The sequence below is a fragment of the Crassostrea angulata genome, chromosome 10 (genome assembly GCF_025612915.1).
Source record: "Crassostrea angulata isolate pt1a10 chromosome 10, ASM2561291v2, whole genome shotgun sequence".
NCBI lineage: Eukaryota > Metazoa > Mollusca > Bivalvia > Ostreida > Ostreidae > Magallana > Magallana angulata.
Window position 1 is genome coordinate 5,804,003 of NC_069120.1, and position 18,794 is coordinate 5,822,796.

Sequence of the window (18,794 nt, forward strand, 5' to 3'; positions counted from 1 at the left end):
GTGAAGAGTTTGTATGAACTATATAACAAACTTAGTTATATTGCACGGAATGCAAGTTTATTGAGGAAAATTCGGTTTGGGATACAAAGCTACCATAGTTATCAATTAAACACCATATATCAAGCTTTTAGCATCAGTTGTTTCTCTTATCAGTCCAGTGCGTACATTAGTATGACCGACTTGTTATCGTTGTAAACAAACTCGAAGTGTGTCCTTGAACTTGAGCTTATACGACGTCGCTTTTGATTGGTGTATTTTATCGAACGTTAGACACACCTTCTAACGTAATTCAGAAAATATCCAATCAAAAACATCCTTACATACTTTCTTTCAAGGTTATTTTGTAGAAAAGTGAAAGAAGCAGCATTTCGACACAACTGGTAGAAAATGCTGCGTACACTATCAACAGAAGTCCTAAAAAGTGTTTCTAAATGGGGAGGCAGAAACAATCCATCAAATTCTGCCTGGATTTTGAACAAGAAGAGCTGTTACAGCACCGATGTTGGCGAGGAAGATTACGATAGTTTAACATTTTCACAAACAGTTGACAAATTTTACGACAGGGCATCAGCTTTGATAGAAAATGATCTGGCTAAAGGTATGAGAAGTCGTGCACCTGTGGAGGAGAAGATTAAAAAGGTGAAAGGTATCCTTAAAATTATTAAACCAGCAAACCACATGATCGAGATCACCTTTCCGATTAGACGTGACAACGGCGAGTATGAAATCATTGAAGCATGGCGAGCGCAGCATAGCCAGCATCGTACCCCTTGCAAAGGAGGTAAAATAAAAAAAAATACACTTAATATCTTCTATATTCTTAAATTTTTAAGTATAAGCAAGTATTTATTTCGAAGCACATGTCCTTCAAACTTCTGACGTTAGGAAATTGTACTGCATATAGACCCCTTCACGATAACTGCGGTACTGCTATCTTGCAGGGCAAAATGATATGCTTTGCCGAAATTTCAGTAGATAGATAATTAAATGACGTAAATGAAACAATTAACGTTACGTCATATTTCACCAAACTTTATCATTTTGCCCTGCAAAAGAGCAGTACTGCAGTTACCGTGAAGGGGTTAATTATACATTAATATGCAACATAATCCCAAAAAATCTGACGTTTTTCAGGCTTTTTAATGATTTTGATATTTTACTTGCCTGAAACAAGCACCTGTATGAAAACTGGCAATTCTCAGCTCAATTTTCAATATCTTTGAGTTGAATCAAATGTTTAAATTACAATTATGGTCTGTCCCATGTTATTCTTTCCTTCATATTTGGACAATTTCTCATAAAAATACATATACCTGTGAAAGAAATACATTGGAAATATATGATAAGGAAAATATCCAAGATATCTTCATTGACACATTATCCTTTTTCACTCAGAAAAATTCACACAAACGAAAAAGTATTTCTGAGATTTATGGGAAATGTTTTATTACATCTTTTATCCATTCAGAAGTCACTTTGAATATCTCGCACAATTATTCAATGTTATCATCTGGGTTCTTCAATGGCTGTTTCTATGCAAAATCCCTGTAGATATTTTTATTTTTGGTTGTGTATTAAAACCTGAAGTGTTATGGAGCGTTTCCAAAACAAATAATCTGGACTTTTCCCATTTTAATAGATGAATATAATTTTGGCACAGGGATATTTATGATTAATGAAATATCAAGCAAAAAAGTGGTGGAACTTGCGACAGAGTATAATTAATAAAACAACTATTTTTATGTTACTCACTAATACCGCATTTATGTGTTCTTATACCCCATAAACAGACTGCTTGAACACACTTTTATCAAACAATTTGTCATCAGTGTGCTTATCAAAATAGGGAGTTGAATTCATATATTTAAATCAAGCTGAGAATGGCACCTCCAGCTAAAGGCAGCATATTTTCTTTTTACATAATGGCGCCTGGTCTGACATTTTCCTGTAAAGTAAAATATCAAAATTGTTAAAATAGCCAGGAAAAAGTCAGATATATTGACTACATGCATCACTGACAATATTTGAAATACATGTAATGACAGTAAAGTAAAAGTTTTGTTGCTATGGCAAACTGGATAAAAAATTGTTATTGTTGCTAATTCTTAACATGCAAAAATTGCAAAATATTCAAAATGTAGTTGAATATGGATAGGGCTTTAGACTTTCACTTTTGAATTAAAAATTATTTGGATTAACCATTGTATAAGGTTCAGATTTCCCTTAGGTTTTTACCTTAATATTGTTAAGAAGCACTGCTTGTGGTAGTTTTTAAGTTTGAGCATAAAAAATTTAATGTCGAAACATTCTTTTGCCTTGGAGGCTGTAGAATTTAGATGAGCTTACTTTTGATCTCGTTTCATTTTACTACCATATTTTTTTTAATGTGAAAGTAGGACTGAGATTAAATATGAGTTTATCTAACTTTTATGGTTACCAAGCCTGGTCTAATCATCCAGTTATCGGATGTAGGAAGGGGAGGCAATAAAATTTTGATCTTGAATATAAACCATGTACAATTGAACGTTAATTATTATAACACAGGTATAAGATACAGCTTGGATGTATGTGAAGATGAGGTGAAAGCCTTAGCTGCCCTAATGACCTACAAATGTGCCGTTGTGGACGTCCCCTTTGGAGGCGCCAAGGCGGGTGTGAAAATCAACCCTGCCAACTACTCGGAGAAAGAACTGGAGAAAATCACCAGGAGATTTGCTGTGGAACTTGCCAAGAAAGGTTTCATAGGTTCGTATCAAGAGAAATCAGTGGAAAGTTTGGCATTTTGTTAATTTAGAACATTCAAACAAGTTAACTGTTTTTATTTAAGGAATACTTCACAGTTTATAAAAGCTTTAGCTATCCAAAGTTGTGTTATACTTGTATAACATAGATTGAAAATAAATTCCTTCCTTATAAATTAATTTTCTACAACAAATTCTAAAAAATGAAGTGCAATTGTCAAGTGGATTAATATGTTTTACTCGCACATCATATTGTGACAGACAAGTTACGGTATGTGATACAATATAGATGAATTTGTTTAACCAATCAAATGGCGCATTAAAACTAGATTTTGATCATTATTCTTTACAGGGCCTGGCATTGATGTGCCTGCTCCTGACATGGGAACAGGAGAGAGGGAAATGAGTTGGATTGCAGACACATACGCCAACACTCTTGGTATGTTTTATCTGTTGACATTTTTCCACATCAAATCAGCAAGCGCTAGAACAGATTGTAACAGTTAGCAATCAAATTTCTACTTTTCTGCAAGTCAAGAGTTAATTGTAAATGTCACAATTCATATTTAAAACTATGGCAGTATATTTCTTAGATTGTTGTTTGATTTTTTATACATCTTGTTTTTGTACACAGGCTTCAATGATATCAATGCTCATGCATGTATCACTGGGAAGCCCATCACTCAGGGGGGAATTCATGGCCGTATCTCTGCCACAGGCCGTGTAAGTCCATCTTAATTGTGTCCTATTTACTGTAACATTATAATCAAGATGTAATCTTAAATGTTATCTGCACTGTAAACTGTTACCTAGGATAAACTGCATTAACTCACAAGAGAAAAGCTTTTAAAGTGTGGTCATTACTGCATATTTCTTGATATTTGTTTATGCATGATTTTCTCATATTGTAGGGTGTGTTTCATGGAATTGAGAACTTCATCAATGAAGCCAGTTACATGAGCATGATTGGACTGATGCCAGGATTTGGAGACAAGACCTTTGTTATTCAGGTACAGAGTGTTACATTTAATACTTTCATATTCTGTTGTACTTTCATTTATAATATATAATAAACAAGTGCATTTATTAATGGTCCAACAGAAAGGAGTAGAAAGGGATTTGTTTTGATAAGTTCTACATCTTATGAAGCAGAGAAATTCAATGTATAACGTTGTGTTTAGGGATTTGGTAATGTGGGTCTCCACTCCATGAGATATCTCCACAGAGCCGGTGCTAAGTGTATAGGAGTGAAGGAATTAGATGCCAGTATATACAATGAAAATGGAATCGATCCAAAGGAACTAGAGGACTACAAACTGGTGAGTAACGAGTCTAGTTCAGTAAATCAGGCCAGGGTGTTGTGACTGTACTGTAAATGGCTCCTCTTGTTGTTTTGTTCAGGAACATGGAACCATCAGTGGATACCCCAAGGCCAAGCCCTATGACGGAGACCTTCTGTTGGCAGAATGTGACATCCTGGTTCCTGCAGCCAGTGAAAGGCAACTGACCAAAGAAAACGCCCATGAAGTGAAGGCCAAGGTATGTGGGTCTCTTTTCCTCCTGTTAGGTCAGGTTAAAACTTGTAAATATGACTGTTTCTGAGTTAGATTCTCTTAACTGCTTCAGTTAAACTTGTATTGATATTTGTATGTTGTATGTAATACATTAGCAAAGCTATAGAGTTGACTGTGGAACACTTGTACTATGAGAATATCATTATCTCTATTGTCTTCTTGTAAACTATAGTTCTTTAGTAGTGTATTTGAAAATACTCTTATATAGAAATTATTCACATTTATTAATGAATTTTGATTATAGAAACAAAGCCTTATTGTATTAAAAAAATGACATTAATTTGTACATACTTTTATTTGAATATACATAAGTTTATTGAAAACGTCTCTTTTTGTTTAAGACGGAGATGTTTTCAAGAATAGAAATAAATTAGTAAAAAATAGACAATTTTTGTAGATAATTGCTGAAGGTGCTAATGGCCCAACCACTATGGGAGCAGACAAAATCTTCCTTGAGCGAAAAGTCCTAGTGATTCCTGTGAGTATCTGAAACACATAAAGGTGAAAAATTTGATATTTATTTTTCCTACTGGAATATGTAAGCTATAGATACAATAGATAGTGCACCTTAATACTTTAAAAAGATTCAAATTTGATGATATTTTTCTCACGCTTTGGATTACCTGGTACTGTAAATTTTACATCATATGAGGAAAATTTTACAATTTGATAAATGATTTGAAAAATTCTTTAAATATAACATGCTTTTGATAGATGATAAACGTAAGGTGTTAAAGCTGCTTAGTCCAAATTTAGTAAATTTTGTGTACGCTTTTAAACAACGGTTATGTAGGCACGAGTATAATGATAGACATTTCAGTGGTTTTCCCGATCAATTAATCCTTATTTCACTAAGAAAATGATGTAAAAAAAAACCTTGACATGGGTACGATTGTATTACAACTTTGACATTGCTACAAATAAAGGTCATAATGTTTTGGCAAATATTTTTGAAGTTTGTTTGCTTTACTATCAGTGCATAATATTGGGGTTGAATAAACCCAATCCTATGGGGGTCAAAAACATGCCCATGATGCATTTAGTTTGTTTATAATGTGTTCCCATAAAGAAATTATTTTCTTTGAATATCTGCTGGTTTAAATAGACAGAAAGTCTATAACTTTCCAAGATAATCGGTTTGTATGGAAAATTATTTATACTCTACTAGCCAAAAAATCAGACCATGCAGCTTTGAATTGAAACATAATATACAGTGTATTTGTATTTAGTTGTTTTGTTATACCTTACTTATTTTTAAATAAGCAATTTTATACCATAATGAATAACAGTCACAATTTAACTTGATTTTTTGTAGGATTTGTACATTAATGCTGGTGGTGTGACTGTCTCATATTTTGAGTGGTTGAAAAATCTAAATCACGTCAGTTATGGACGCCTGACCTTCAAGTACGAAAGGGATTCCAACCAGTATCTATTGGGTGAGTGCTAATAACTGTTAACACGTCTGGCTAGTCAGAAGGGTAATACCATTTTAATCATAATGCTAATATTTAACTTTTCGTAATTTGTTGTTGTGGTTGGGCATACATGATACTATATAGAATTTAAATTAAAAATTAGATAAGTTACAAAGTCTTGCACACAATATATTTGTTTTCATGTGTGCTTTTATACTTCTATTTACAGAAAGTGTCCAGCAGTCTTTGGAGAGGAAATTTGGAGGAGGAAAGAAGGAATCCATTCCTATCATCCCATCACGTGAATTCCAGGAGAGGATTGCCGTAAGTACATGTGTGACACTTCTAGTGTCCAACATGTGTAGTGTGACACTACTGGTGTCCAACGTGTAGTGTGACACTTCTAGTGTCCAACATGTGTAATGTAACAATACTAGTGTCCAACATGTGTAGTGTGACACTACTAGTGTCCAACATGTGTAGTGTGACACTACTAGTGTCCAACATGTGTAATTTGACACTACTAGTGTCCAACATGTGTAGTTTTGAGACTACTAATGTCCAACATGTGTAGTGTGACAATACTAGTGTCCAACATGTGTAGTGTAACAATACTAGTGTGACACTATTAGTGTCCAACATGTGTAATGTAACAATACTAGTGTGATACTATTAGTGTCCAACATGTGATGTGTGACACTATTACTGTCAGACATGTGTAATGTGACTCTACTAGTGTCTGCTGTAGATTTGGATTGTTGATTAAATTTTAAAAAGTCAGCTACAGTTGTCATTTTTTAATACCTGATGTATTCTAATTGATGTTTCCATGGTTACAGGGTGCCTCAGAGAAAGATATTGTCCACTCAGGGTTGGAGTACACCATGATGAGATCTGCCAGGGTAAGTGAGAGGGAATAAGCCTGCTGAGAGCTGACCACTCACTGTGCTAGCTGCTTTCAGTCAGTAATGTTATAGAATCAGTACTGTTATAGATTACCATGTCTGATCTATGACCCATTCATATTATGCAGAGCTTCTACTTTAAGTTTCTTAGACTAAAATCTGGCTGCCTTTGTTACAGAACATCATGGACACCGCTATGACCTATAACCTGGGATTGGATCTTCGCACTGCAGCCTACATTACCTCCATTAAGAAGATCTTCAAGGTCTACGAGGAGGCTGGTCTGACCTTCACATAGACAGTGGGGGCCCCACAGGGCATTAATCCTGAATCTAACCAACAATACATACAGAGCTTTCATACATTACTTTCACTATTGCGCCCCTTTATTTGATCTTTGTACTGTCTGTTGACCCAAACTTTGGGATTTTAATTTTAGTGTGATTTTAGAGGAAGAGGATCTGTTAGTATATTTTGTTGAACAATGGAGTACCTGATTGGAGGACTATATTTGTACTGTTTATGTACAAGTGTGTAACCTGTAGTAAGAGTTTTGTCCATCTATAATCTCAGCTGTCTGCACCTAACACCCTAAAGAAGATATTTAATGTTTGTAATAAAATGTCTGGCATAATTCCTATTAGTCAGAAAATGAGTTAGACACTACCTCTAAATGAACAAAATGCAGTTTGTGTTCAGATGTTCCCAAAACTAATGATGAATTAACTATATTTATTGTATTGTAGAAACCTTTAGTAGAATTCTATTTCCCTTGAGTTAATGTGGTGAGTTGCTTAGCTTGAGCTTGGTATTGAACAGTAGTATTGCAAGTTCACTGAATTAGATAGTCTGTAACCTGCAATAAAACATCTGAAAATACTCGATCAGCGTATGGGGGAACTGTATCAGTAGTTAAGGAGTGGGTCTGATAGGCAGCTGAAATCTCCACAGTGTAGGATTCAATCCCTGCACCTAGTAGTCTCTGTTTTAACAGCACAAAATATAAAGAATTACATGTACTTACGTCATTTTGGGGAAAGTTTTATTGCATTTATATAGTTGTTTTGAAAACAAACAGGTTCTCTTTGTTTATTTTGCGGCTCTTGTTTTTATTTCCAGAATTTTATGTGTTGATTTATAGTTTTGCACTGCTTGAAGGTTGGACTGATCACACACGATTTATGTGTACTGTACATTGTTATGTAGGTTTAACCAATGTGATGCCTTCCTTTTTTCACATCCCAAATTGATGTTGTTCCTCAACAAAAAGTGAAAGTATTCATTTGAACTGCTTTCATGTGATATTGATCAAGAGTTGTTTACCATTTTTCTAATGCATCTTGTTCACCAAGTTTGAAATAAAAGGATGAGAATACCAATAGAATATGTATGTGTGAGATAAAATAGATGATATTAGCAATGAAGTTGTTTGTTCTTATTTCACATGAATTTAAGCACACTGTGGTCTTATTATATAGTTATCACAGTGATGTACCGGGGTTTCTTGACTTAAATGTTGTACTGGGAGTATTTTCAAATTCATTCCTGGTTATATCATTTACCAGGATCCAATGCAGAAATTTTATTCTTGGAACTCAAATCAGATTTCACTGGCTAATGCTATGGAGGTTGAACGGATGAATAACAGTGACAGAACACAACTCGGTGGAAGTCTGTTGATAAAGGTCATCCTAGCCTTGGTTGAGGATTCTGGTAATATAACGTATTGTGCAGCTTCCTTCAAACTTTAAAGCCAAGTCCTGAGGAACAATGGATATCTGTACTTATTTAACTTCAGACTAAAATATTGCAAAGTCAATGGATGAAATGCGTCACATAATTGCCAACTACAGGTACATTTCTATTGTCAGTAAGTTGCAACATGTTGGCCGTAATGTCATTTTTCATTATGCATGTATTTCTTTCTTCAGTTTATTGATATAAAAAATATAGGTCCTTGACAAAAAAATACACTTATTAGGTTTGTCACTATCTACAGTCATGATAAATACATGTAACAAGCTCGGCTTCTCTCAGCCTTCTTTGGATTTTAACAACCCAACATTCTTCTGTGGACAGTCAGTAACAAACCTAATTTGTAATAATATCGGTATAACTGATTCGTAGTGATAAGTTTAGTGAATTTGCTATAAATAACTGTTCTCCTCTACATTACTTCTATTCATGCTTTTATGGCATGAAAATATGCTCTTTGGAAACCTTCATGGTTTATAAAGCATAAAACTGCCCCAACTTACCAGCATATTATATTGTATAACATCGTGAAAAATGAATTAAATAAAGGACTACGTGCGGTATTATGCATTTTTCGCCCCCAAAATTAAAATTTTATTAAGAGCTTTAAAAATAAGGTGGAAGATAGTTAAAATCATATTGAAAATAGGTGTGTAAAAGGTTATCCCCACAGTGATGTCATAATGTAGAAATGACATCATGAAGATTGCCTTATTTTGATAAATCAATGTTTTGTAGCAAAATATGGGCGTTTTCCAATGATTTTTATACTGACAAACATGGAGCGCAGGCTTGCTCAAGTACCATTATTTTGTATAATGTGTATGATTATCTAAAGAAATGCATATGTTAAAATCGTACTTGAGCAGACCTGCGCTCTATACGTCCTAATGCAAAATATAAAGCAAAAATGAGAATATTTTCATTTGTTTGCAAATTTGCAGGAATTAGGTCATTTAGGTGACGTCATACATAAATAGCGAATGAGCAATGATGACTAAAATCGAGATTAAAATGATAGGCATCTTCTGTACAATGATTTCTGAATTAAGATTTGATTTTTATACGATACATGTACTAATAAAAAATTGGTTAAAATTGGGGGCAGATACATGTATTTGACCATACCGCACATAGTCGTTTATTAAAACAATTATGTTAATTGTAATTGTTAATTTTTTAAACTATTAAAATTTTCATTGTATGAAATGTAAATTTTTAAATTTTTTTAATCTCTACATCACTCAAATTCAATTTGCTTTCTCTGTACATTCACTATGACCATACAATTCCAAATGGATTTGAAAGGAATTTTGCTGGTGACTCCACAGAACTTGGCTCCATTCAGGAGTTTGCTATGTCTGTGTCTACACTAAACAAGTTTTACTGTAATGATGCATTTTGTGTAAAGAAAAAAAAAAGTTTGCCGAGATATAAACACTTATTCTAAATGAAATGGTATCTGGTTTTATTTATAAATTTTTTTGAGTGGTTTTGTTTCATGATAACTATATATATATTCCACTTTCCATTTTGTGTTTAACCATCACCCTTTAATTCCTAAAAGGCATGGAAATGAATGGGAGCAACAGAAAATTAATAATTTTGGCTGCCGCAGTGTTTCAAGATATCTTGCAAACCAATAAAGTATACATTTGGGGGCAAATTTAGCAACTTTTAAACAAAAGTAGTAAGCTTTTATGAAATGGCTAAAATGAGCCAAAAACAAACCCCATGCTTTAAATTTGTGTACATTTTATTTAGGTTAAAATTTGCAGAGGAGAAGCATGTTCTTTGATAAGAATGATAATTCAAAGTTTTTATAATTTTACATGTGTAAACAAAATACAAGGAGTAGTATATTAGATTTAAATTGAAGCTGTACACAGTAACCAATAAAATTCAAAAGGCTGGAGGTGGACATATTATATGAATGATCATACAACCATCTCCACAAAAACAAATTTGGTATTTTTATGGCTAAGTAAAACTGACACATATCCATATCATAAAGCATATTTAATAAGAAAAAAAAGGAAGACTACAAGTACATGCATTAGGCACTCATTAATAAATCCCCAGTAAAACTATCACTGTCAACTTTCTCTGACGTAGAGTCTTTTTGTGGCGCTTTTCTCTTGTTAGCAGGTGTGTCAATACGACGGAGTTCATCATCCTTTAACTTCAGCTGTTCAGGACATGGGGGCACCAGTAACCGTGCAGACGTAACAAAGTTCTCTGCAAAATTTAATTACCAGTATTGCATTACTTAATGAAAAGGTACACAATGTTGTACCCGAAATCTTCAATCCATAACCACTAAAATTGTGCACGTTTTAGTTGAAAAATAATAGTGACTTTCAATAAAAACATTATACATTGATTTAATTTTAAATTTCAATAATCTTGTTTTCAGTATATACAATAATTACACACAAAAGTGATGAGCTTAAGCCTGCTGATCCATTGCTCCTTACCTCCTGGTCGGACCTGTGCCACTTTAGGATGTTTTAATAAGGTTGAAAAGAAAAAGTCATAGTTTTCTGTGATTTGGTCTATTTCCAGGTTTAACTAAAACACAACAACACATTTATGTACCAAATATCACTTTAATAATGATACATGTAGTCTTTTAAATTCCCCTCCAAAAAAAAAATAATTGCAGCTAGTATTTACTATTACAACAAAGTGCATACATGTAGTCATCTCAATACATGTATTTTATATATGTTTAGCCTTTTTGATATTTAATCTTTTACCATACAATACAAGTAATGAAGCCCTCTGAGTAACATAATCTAACATTTTTGGGAGAGTGCTTCTCTTTTTTCCCTCCATAAACTCTCCCTGACATTTTTACAAACACTTACCTGTCCAATAGGGATCTGTATCCTGCCCAGGGACCCCTCCTTTTTACAGGTGAAGCTGACACTCTCTTTCTGTTTCAACATCATTTTTTCTACATCGTTATCAAGGGAGACTGAAATTTATTATATTTCACTACATAAGTAGTTGCTACATTACCAGTAGTTGCTACATTAGTACATGAGTCACTTTACCAATGATTTAAAAGAAAGTTTAACAAAAAATCAAATATTTTGGTACTCACATGTCTCTTCGGAGGGGTAATTGTTTTTGAGAAGATTGCGGTAATTGAACAACGCATCCTGCATCTCATTGGTACATAAAACAATATCGTAATCATTTGCAGTTATATCTCCTTTTTTACGGTCTAACTGTAAGAAAATGAAGACTGACAACACTTAAATGGTGTATTACAGCAATTTTTTAACAAATCATGACAAGTGTCAGTAGTAATGCACAAAAACATCCAATTATATTTCTTTGTCAGTTAAGAAATACCCCAAAAAGCTACTAAATTTATCTTGAAAGAATGCATAAAATTAAAGACTGCCATTGCTGCATAACAAAAGGAACTTTGTTTGTCGAAAAAACATAACAGTCATTACAATCAATACATGCACCATGTTTAGTCAGCCAATACATACAATTGTCATGGCTAATTGGTCAATACACACACTTTGCATGTGTAATTGGCCAATATATACAATTGTCATGTCTAATTGGTCAATACACACACTTCTCATGTGTAATTGGTCAATACATACAATTGTCATGGCTAATTGGTCAATACACACACTTCTAATGTGTAATTGGTCAAAACGTACAATTGTCATGGCTAGTTGGCCTATACACACATTGTCATGGTTAATTGGTCAAGATACACAAGAGTCATGTTTGGTCAGCCGATACCAAGAATAGTCACCTTTAGTTACATTCAATACTTAAGATAGTCAAGTTTGTTCATTCAATTTACACAATAGACATGAAAAGTCAATCATTGTACACACCATGGGGTCAGTAAATACAAATGGTTGGTATGCCAACAATACACACAGCAGTACTGGTTGGTCAGTCAACAATACACACTACAATACTGATTGGTCAGTCAACAATACACACAACAGTACTGATTAGTCAGTCAACAATACACACAACAGTAATGGTTGGTCAGTCAACAATACACAAAACAGTACTGGTTGGTCAGTCAACAATACACACAACAGTACTGATTGGTCAGTCAACAATACACACAACAGTACTGATTGGTCAGTCAACAATACACACAACAGTAATGGTTGGTCAGTCAACAATACACACAACAATACTGATTGGTCAGTCAACAATACACACAACAGTAATGGTTGGTCAGTCAACAATACACACAACAGTACTGATTGGTCAGTCAACAATACACACAACAGTACTAATTGGTCAGTCAACAATACACACAATTGTAATAGTTGGTCAGTCAACAATACACACAACAGTACTGATGGTCAGTCAACAATACACACAACAGTACTGATTGGTCAGTCAACCATACACACAACAGTAATGGTTGGTCAGTCAACAATACACACAACAGTAATGGTTCGTCAGTCAACAATACACACAACAGTACTGATTAGTCAGTCAACAATACACACAACAGTAATGGTTGGTCAGTCAACAATACACACAACAGTACTGATGGTCAGTCAACAATACACACAATTGTAATAGTTGGTCAGTCAACAATACACACAACAGTACTGATGGTCAGTTAACAATACACACAACAGTACTGATGGTCAGTCAACAATACACAACATTATTGGTTGGTCAGTCAACAATACACACAACAGTACTTATGGTCAGTCAACAATACACACAGCAGTACTGGTTGGTCAGTCAACAATACACACAACAGTACTGATTGGTCAGTCAACAATACACAACATTATTGGTTGGTCAGTCAACAATACACACAACAGTACTGATAGTCAGTCAACAATACACACAACAGTACTGATAGTCAGTCAACAATACACACAACAGTACTGGTTGGTCACTCAACAATACACACAGCAGCACTGGTTGGTCAGTCATCATTACACACAACAGTACTGATTTGTCCATCAACAATACAATCAGTAGCACTGGTTAGTCAGTGCACAGATATACTTGCCCTTTGTGCAATGGTTTCATCCCCTGCGAATACTGCTCCTAATCGTTGAGCTGTTAAGGCTTCCTCCTCAGTCTGGAAGAAAATAAACAAAAGGTCTTAGTATTAAAATTCTTATAACAAGAGAAAAGCTGTCAATGTGATAGCAAACCAGGTTTTCTTTTGTGTGAACAGTATCCATGATCCATCCAAACTCTACATTGATAAACACAACAGGAGATTTTTTTTTTTCATTAATTATCAAATATCAAAACCCAAGTAATATGCATTGATCTGCAAAACAACAACTTAGTATCTTAAAAACTGTAGGTCTGGAGGAGTTATCCATACAAGCTGCCTCCCTGCCATTTTCACCATTTCAATTACATGATTTTTTCTTTAGAAAACTCAGATAAAAAAAGGAAACTTTGATATAAATAAAATTTTTATTTTAATTCATTCCACCTTAAGCTAGAAGTAAATTTTTTAAGTGGTTAAGGAGGCTGGGGGTCAGCAAATTCCCCATCAGAACTGCCTTACACTTTCAAATATGAACTTTTTGGTCATCATCTAATCTTTAGTAAAGAAAAAATCAAAATATCTTATCCTTAAATTTCTAACATTTTCTAACAGTAATATCTTTATACAAAGCTACTTGTCTAAGGAGGTACATATATAGCTTTAATTATATGAACAGCCACCATCATGGAGCCCTCTTAATTTAGATATTTAACAGTACTCAACTTTTGGTACAAAAAAATGTTTAATATCAAAATGATATAAAATTTGCCATGAATTTTATAATTTTATCACAATACAGTAGCAATCGTTTAGTCAAACACTGATATAGCAAATTTCGGATAAAGCAAAGTTTTTTGTGAGTCCATGGTAAAATTCTTAACAAATATTTACAAAATTTTACAGTTTATAACAAATTTGGATATAAAGAATTTACAGATATAGCGAACTGATTTTGAGCTCCGTAGAAGTGAATAATAATGAAAATTAACTTTTTTATGACAAATTTCTCTACAGTTTAAAAAGTTTGCACTACCATTTAACATAATAGTTTGAATGAATTTATTTTCACATAAATTCTTCAATTCACAATCCAATTATTAAAGGTATCAAAAGAATGTATTTTCATTCTAAGCCCAATTAGCAAAAATTGTGGTATGGTGAAAGAAAACATGTATAAAGTAAATTTGCTAAAGTTATTATCATGAAATCATTATACAAGTACAACTAATTACTGATAAAAGGAAGTAAATCCATTGGTCCCTAGGATTCCGCTATAACCGCATTTTACTGTATTACTGGCTAAAGAATAAATCACCTAGAGTCTATGAAAAATATGGGTAGGGAGCCATATGTATCAATTATTCTCATCCCTCTGATAGTCAAGTTTACTGATGTAAAAACTGCTCCAATGGCACAACTAAGTGTATGTTTACCAGTACTTTGAAATTTTGGCTCAATTATCTTAGGATTACTCTATCAGATGACACACTGATGATCATCTCTTATTATATCCAATACATTGAGGTCATGTTATGAAATGTTTCATCATTACACTTATGGAATAGGGATACCCTTGGATTTGCTCACACATAATCAGCATATGCAATGAAATAAATTTTAAAGGACTAGAAAAAAAGATCTACATTTCATGCAATGAAATGAGTGAATCTTTATGATTTTTCTATAAAACAGAATGAGTATGATTACCTTCATTGTATTAAAACTGATTCAGAAAAGCTGCCTTGCTAAAGGATTATTTATAATTAATATTTAAAATTCATTGTGTTCTGATAAATTCTATTTACCTTACAGATAACTAAGCATCTCCTTGGTAATTCAACTTCAAAGGGATTTGGAAAAAACAACCTCTCTGTGAATTCAGATATGAATTTGGTCTGAAAAAAGGATTTGAACAAATGCATGCTGGAAAATATAAATAAACTAGAACGTTAAAATTGTCATATTAATCAGGTTTTTTAAAATAAGAAATAAAGATTAAACCACTATCGTCCCATCAATGCACCTGCTTCTTTGTTCTCATATTACAAAGGATGTCCAGATATATAACACCGTCCATATTGTTCATAATGAAAGGATCAGCGTAATCCTTTTGTAATTTAATGGCGTCTTGGAGGGAGAATTCTGACTCGGGGAACAACTCCATCAAATAAATACTGTCCTCAGGAACTCGTGACAAAAACTCAGCATCCTGTTTCTTCTCCTCAAAAATTGTTTTCTTTATTCTAAAAATACAATTCTAGCATCATATAACTTTAGCTCTGACCATGGAAATATGATATGGCATAGGGTTATTGGAAGACCAATCAAAGATAATTAATGACTAGTAAGCAATAAATTTAATATCATCTTCTTGTGATTTATCAATTCTTGAACTAAGGAAAATGTATTGATCATATGAATACTATGCCCTAAAGACTTCAGATGTTATTGATGAAAATTGGCCCTTGATTTCTTGATGGTTTATCAAAGATGAAATACCACAAGTAGAAACCATCAGTCTTTCTATGACCTCTTAATCAAAAGGGGATCTCTACTTCTTAAGGATTATCTGTGTAGCAAGTTTGATGTCTGTCAAGCAAAGAAATCTCGGGATACTGTCTAGAGTTCAGAGTACCGGTAGTTTGATGTTTGACCTGTTGACCTCAGATCAATAGGGGTCATCCACTGCTAAAGGGGTACTACTGTGTCTTTCTAGCATAGGGTTTATAAGATATTGATTGAACTACACTTGTTCTCCCAACTGAAACTGTGAATTAACTCCAACTGTTGAATTTTAGACGTCTTCTACTATATCATAATCTATTTACGATTATGGCAGTGTTTATATAAAGTCTTCATTAATAATCACCTTGGTGCCCAGACTCTTTTCTGTTCTTTGCCACCATCTTTGTACGCTTTTATATTACGTTTGCTTAATGTGCATGCTGGCACTAGCATCGGTGTTGTGGCAGTGAGAAAGTTGGAAATTCCTCGTAACTGGGATAATCTTTGCGCTAGCAAAAGAAAACCTTTAATAATGAATACAAAGCAATTTTTTCTTTACTGAAAACATAAATGTACTAAATTATAAAAAAACAGTATTTGCTCTTAAAATTTAAAATGTCTAAAAGATACAAAAAAGATTTTTTATCAAGTGCTGTGAGTATATAAAAAGCTTTTTCCCTTAGTACTTACTGGAAATAGGTAAAACTTTTCAAATTTTGTAAACATCAAAGTGTAAAGAAGTTTAGTGACAGACCTAGGATTCTGTTCTTTGGGCTGCCCAAAGCTAATTCTACATTTAACACCACTACAAAATACCAGACCTATGAGGGATGGCAATAAAATTAAAAATAATTTTTTCAAACAAATGGTTTTTATTCACTTAATCCGTAAAATTTCATTGAGAATTTTATTTACATGTTAGCTACCTCTACAATAATGATCTTTCCAGACAACCCCAATAAATATCTGATATATAGTCAATAATGTGTTCCAAAAATTTCAAATTTTTGCAGATTGCAGCATTTCAGTAAAAACAAATTAGGAAACCTAAAATCATAATAGGGGGTTGTTTGGGTTTTTTAAAACATAATTTCTCCTAAACCTATGAATGCGGGTTATATTAAACATAGAACCAATTTAAGACAGTCTTGAAATGATAATGCATTGTAACCACCAATACATTTTTTTTTCAAAGTTATGTGAAATTCATGCATGGGCAAGATTACTTAAAAATGTAATTGATTAATCATCAATTACATAGTGGAATTTTGTGTAATTGATTACACCCATTTTTGTCCTGTAATCGATGACTTTAAAACAAGTAATCAATTAACAATCGATTACTTCTATTATTTTTCACTAAAATGTAAATGCTACCTCTTCTGAGCATAGTGTATAACATCTTTTAAGTTGATTTAAATTTAGAGTTAAATAGGGATTTTCATTAGGAATGATGTAAACAATCAACATAATGTAATATAATGTGTAACTAATTTACTGATTTATTTTTCATGAAATGATTATCTGATTATATGATTATTTAACATTGACCAGGTAGAGATTCAAGAGAATGAATTCGCTTCATCCAAACATCCCACAGGTTAATGTAAAAAGAATCTATTTCGAATTGCCTCTATAAAATCTTTTAAATAACACAAAATTTAAAAAGAATAAATCATAAAACTGTCCATGTTATCATACTTTTAACAAGTAAAATACCATTTTAAACACCTCATCTCATATGTTTTCTTTTATTTTGCATAAAGATACATTTTTAAATGCATAATTAATTTGCTCCATACTAACCCATGGTGGCCGCCATGTTGAGGCAAGGACTGTTTTTAAATAAGTTGTTCGCTGTTGACTCCACTATGTATTCATGTAAATACTTCATTTCGAAAAGGAATCTTATACATGTGTTATGCGCATCACTTTTTTTAATTACTATTTTAGCTCTTTATTATTATGATCCAGATATAAAATAAGAAAAATAAGAATTGTTTTGTTTTCAACTTATTAAACATAAATTATGTCCGAGTTATCTAATTCTAAAAAAATACAGATTGTTCAAAGTGTCTTTTTTAATAAATAAAATCTTGTAGAATAACGTTACAAAAAAAATTAAAAGGGTCGTAAATATTTTCACTCAAAGTTGTCACGTCTTGTAATTCAATGCTATTTCTGCTAAAACCTAGAGAGGATACGAAAGAAGAAGCCATTTTCTTTTTTTGCTGTTCATAGAAGAATCTGAAACTTCATCATATTTTGGAATATTGTAGAAGGTTTCGATGAAGGTATTGCACATGGGCACTGCAGATTACATTAACAGCAAGAAAATATTTATATTTTAAAAGTTCTTTTTATATCATGCAAAGAAAGAAAACTGTAAAATATAAGTAATTTACTTTTGTTTATTGTTTGAATTTTTCATAGATCAGTATTTGTTTGTTGTTTATTCCAATTTTTACAAATGTTATTCGTTATTTAAGGTTGATGTAAAAGTAGTTTTGGTCAAGGTAGTGATCTCATATATTCCAACTCGCTCTCTGGTTGCAAAATCGTTTGATGTTTAGACCCATGCACATGGGTGTTAAGGGCACAATGGCATTTAATCTGAAACATTTAGACCTTATTGATTTGAAGTTATTTGTGCAAAGGAACTGTCCTTATATTTAAATGTGTAAGTTCTGCAATATGATATTGTATATAATGTGAATTTTCATATATTGACTATGTTCCAAACAGCAAAACAAAAATTGCACATCACACACAAAGTAGGGACACTCTTTGGATGTTGATAGATATGGTGATAAGACTGTTGACTTGTCCCAGATTTAGAATTCCACACACCATTGCATTAAAATCAA

The 18,794-nt window shown here is 33.0% G+C and overlaps 3 protein-coding genes across 3 annotated transcripts in view; 2 read left to right on the forward strand and 1 right to left on the reverse strand.

The window, feature by feature from the left end:
- The first annotated feature begins 325 nt into the window (after window positions 1-325).
- Window positions 326-8,062, forward strand: LOC128165431 (glutamate dehydrogenase, mitochondrial-like). The gene is made up of 12 exons (XM_052829952.1): window positions 326-781; window positions 2,545-2,745; window positions 3,094-3,180; window positions 3,376-3,464; window positions 3,653-3,751; window positions 3,923-4,060; window positions 4,143-4,280; window positions 4,713-4,793; window positions 5,631-5,754; window positions 5,963-6,057; window positions 6,573-6,635; window positions 6,817-8,062. Exons 1-12 carry the CDS (start codon window positions 388-390, stop codon window positions 6,934-6,936), a joined length of 1,629 nt encoding a protein of 542 aa, XP_052685912.1. The 5' UTR covers window positions 326-387; the 3' UTR covers window positions 6,937-8,062.
- Window positions 8,063-10,395: 2,333 nt separating this feature from the next.
- Window positions 10,396-17,821, reverse strand: LOC128168382 (uncharacterized). The gene is made up of 9 exons (XM_052834651.1): window positions 17,734-17,821; window positions 16,292-16,436; window positions 15,446-15,665; window positions 15,228-15,317; window positions 13,426-13,497; window positions 11,503-11,629; window positions 11,264-11,373; window positions 10,871-10,964; window positions 10,396-10,631 (listed from the first exon to the last, which is right to left on the reverse strand). The coding sequence occupies exons 1-9, from the start codon at window positions 17,819-17,821 to the stop codon at window positions 10,450-10,452; spliced, it is 1,128 nt and encodes a 375-aa protein (XP_052690611.1). The 3' UTR covers window positions 10,396-10,449.
- A 251-nt stretch (window positions 17,822-18,072) lies between these two features.
- The window catches only part of LOC128165125 (CCR4-NOT transcription complex subunit 6-like), a 35,553-nt gene continuing 34,831 nt past the window's right edge, over window positions 18,073-18,794 (forward strand). Inside the window, exon 1 of the mRNA XM_052829342.1 lies at window positions 18,073-18,221. The gene's annotated coding sequence lies outside the window, so the exon portion shown is untranslated. The remainder of the gene's footprint in view (window positions 18,222-18,794) is intronic.

Excerpts from the sequence above, each read along its gene's own strand:
- LOC128165431 (XM_052829952.1), top strand. The coding sequence starts at position 388 with ATGCTGCGTACACTATCAACAGAAGTCCTAAAAAGTGTTTCTAAATGG. Across the intron at positions 3,181-3,375 it reads CACATACGCCAACACTCTTG|GCTTCAATGATATCAATGCT; the intron begins GTATGTTTTATC and ends TTTTGTACACAG. Across the intron at positions 4,281-4,712 it reads CCCATGAAGTGAAGGCCAAG|ATAATTGCTGAAGGTGCTAA; the intron begins GTATGTGGGTCT and ends CAATTTTTGTAG.
- LOC128168382 (XM_052834651.1), bottom strand. The coding sequence starts at position 17,821 with ATGAAGTATTTACATGAATACATAGTGGAGTCAACAGCGAACAACTTA. Across the intron at positions 15,318-15,445 it reads ATATGAGAACAAAGAAGCAG|ACCAAATTCATATCTGAATT; the intron begins GTGCATTGATGG and ends TCCTTTTTTCAG. Across the intron at positions 10,965-11,263 it reads TACAGATCCCTATTGGACAG|TTAAACCTGGAAATAGACCA; the intron begins GTAAGTGTTTGT and ends GTTGTGTTTTAG.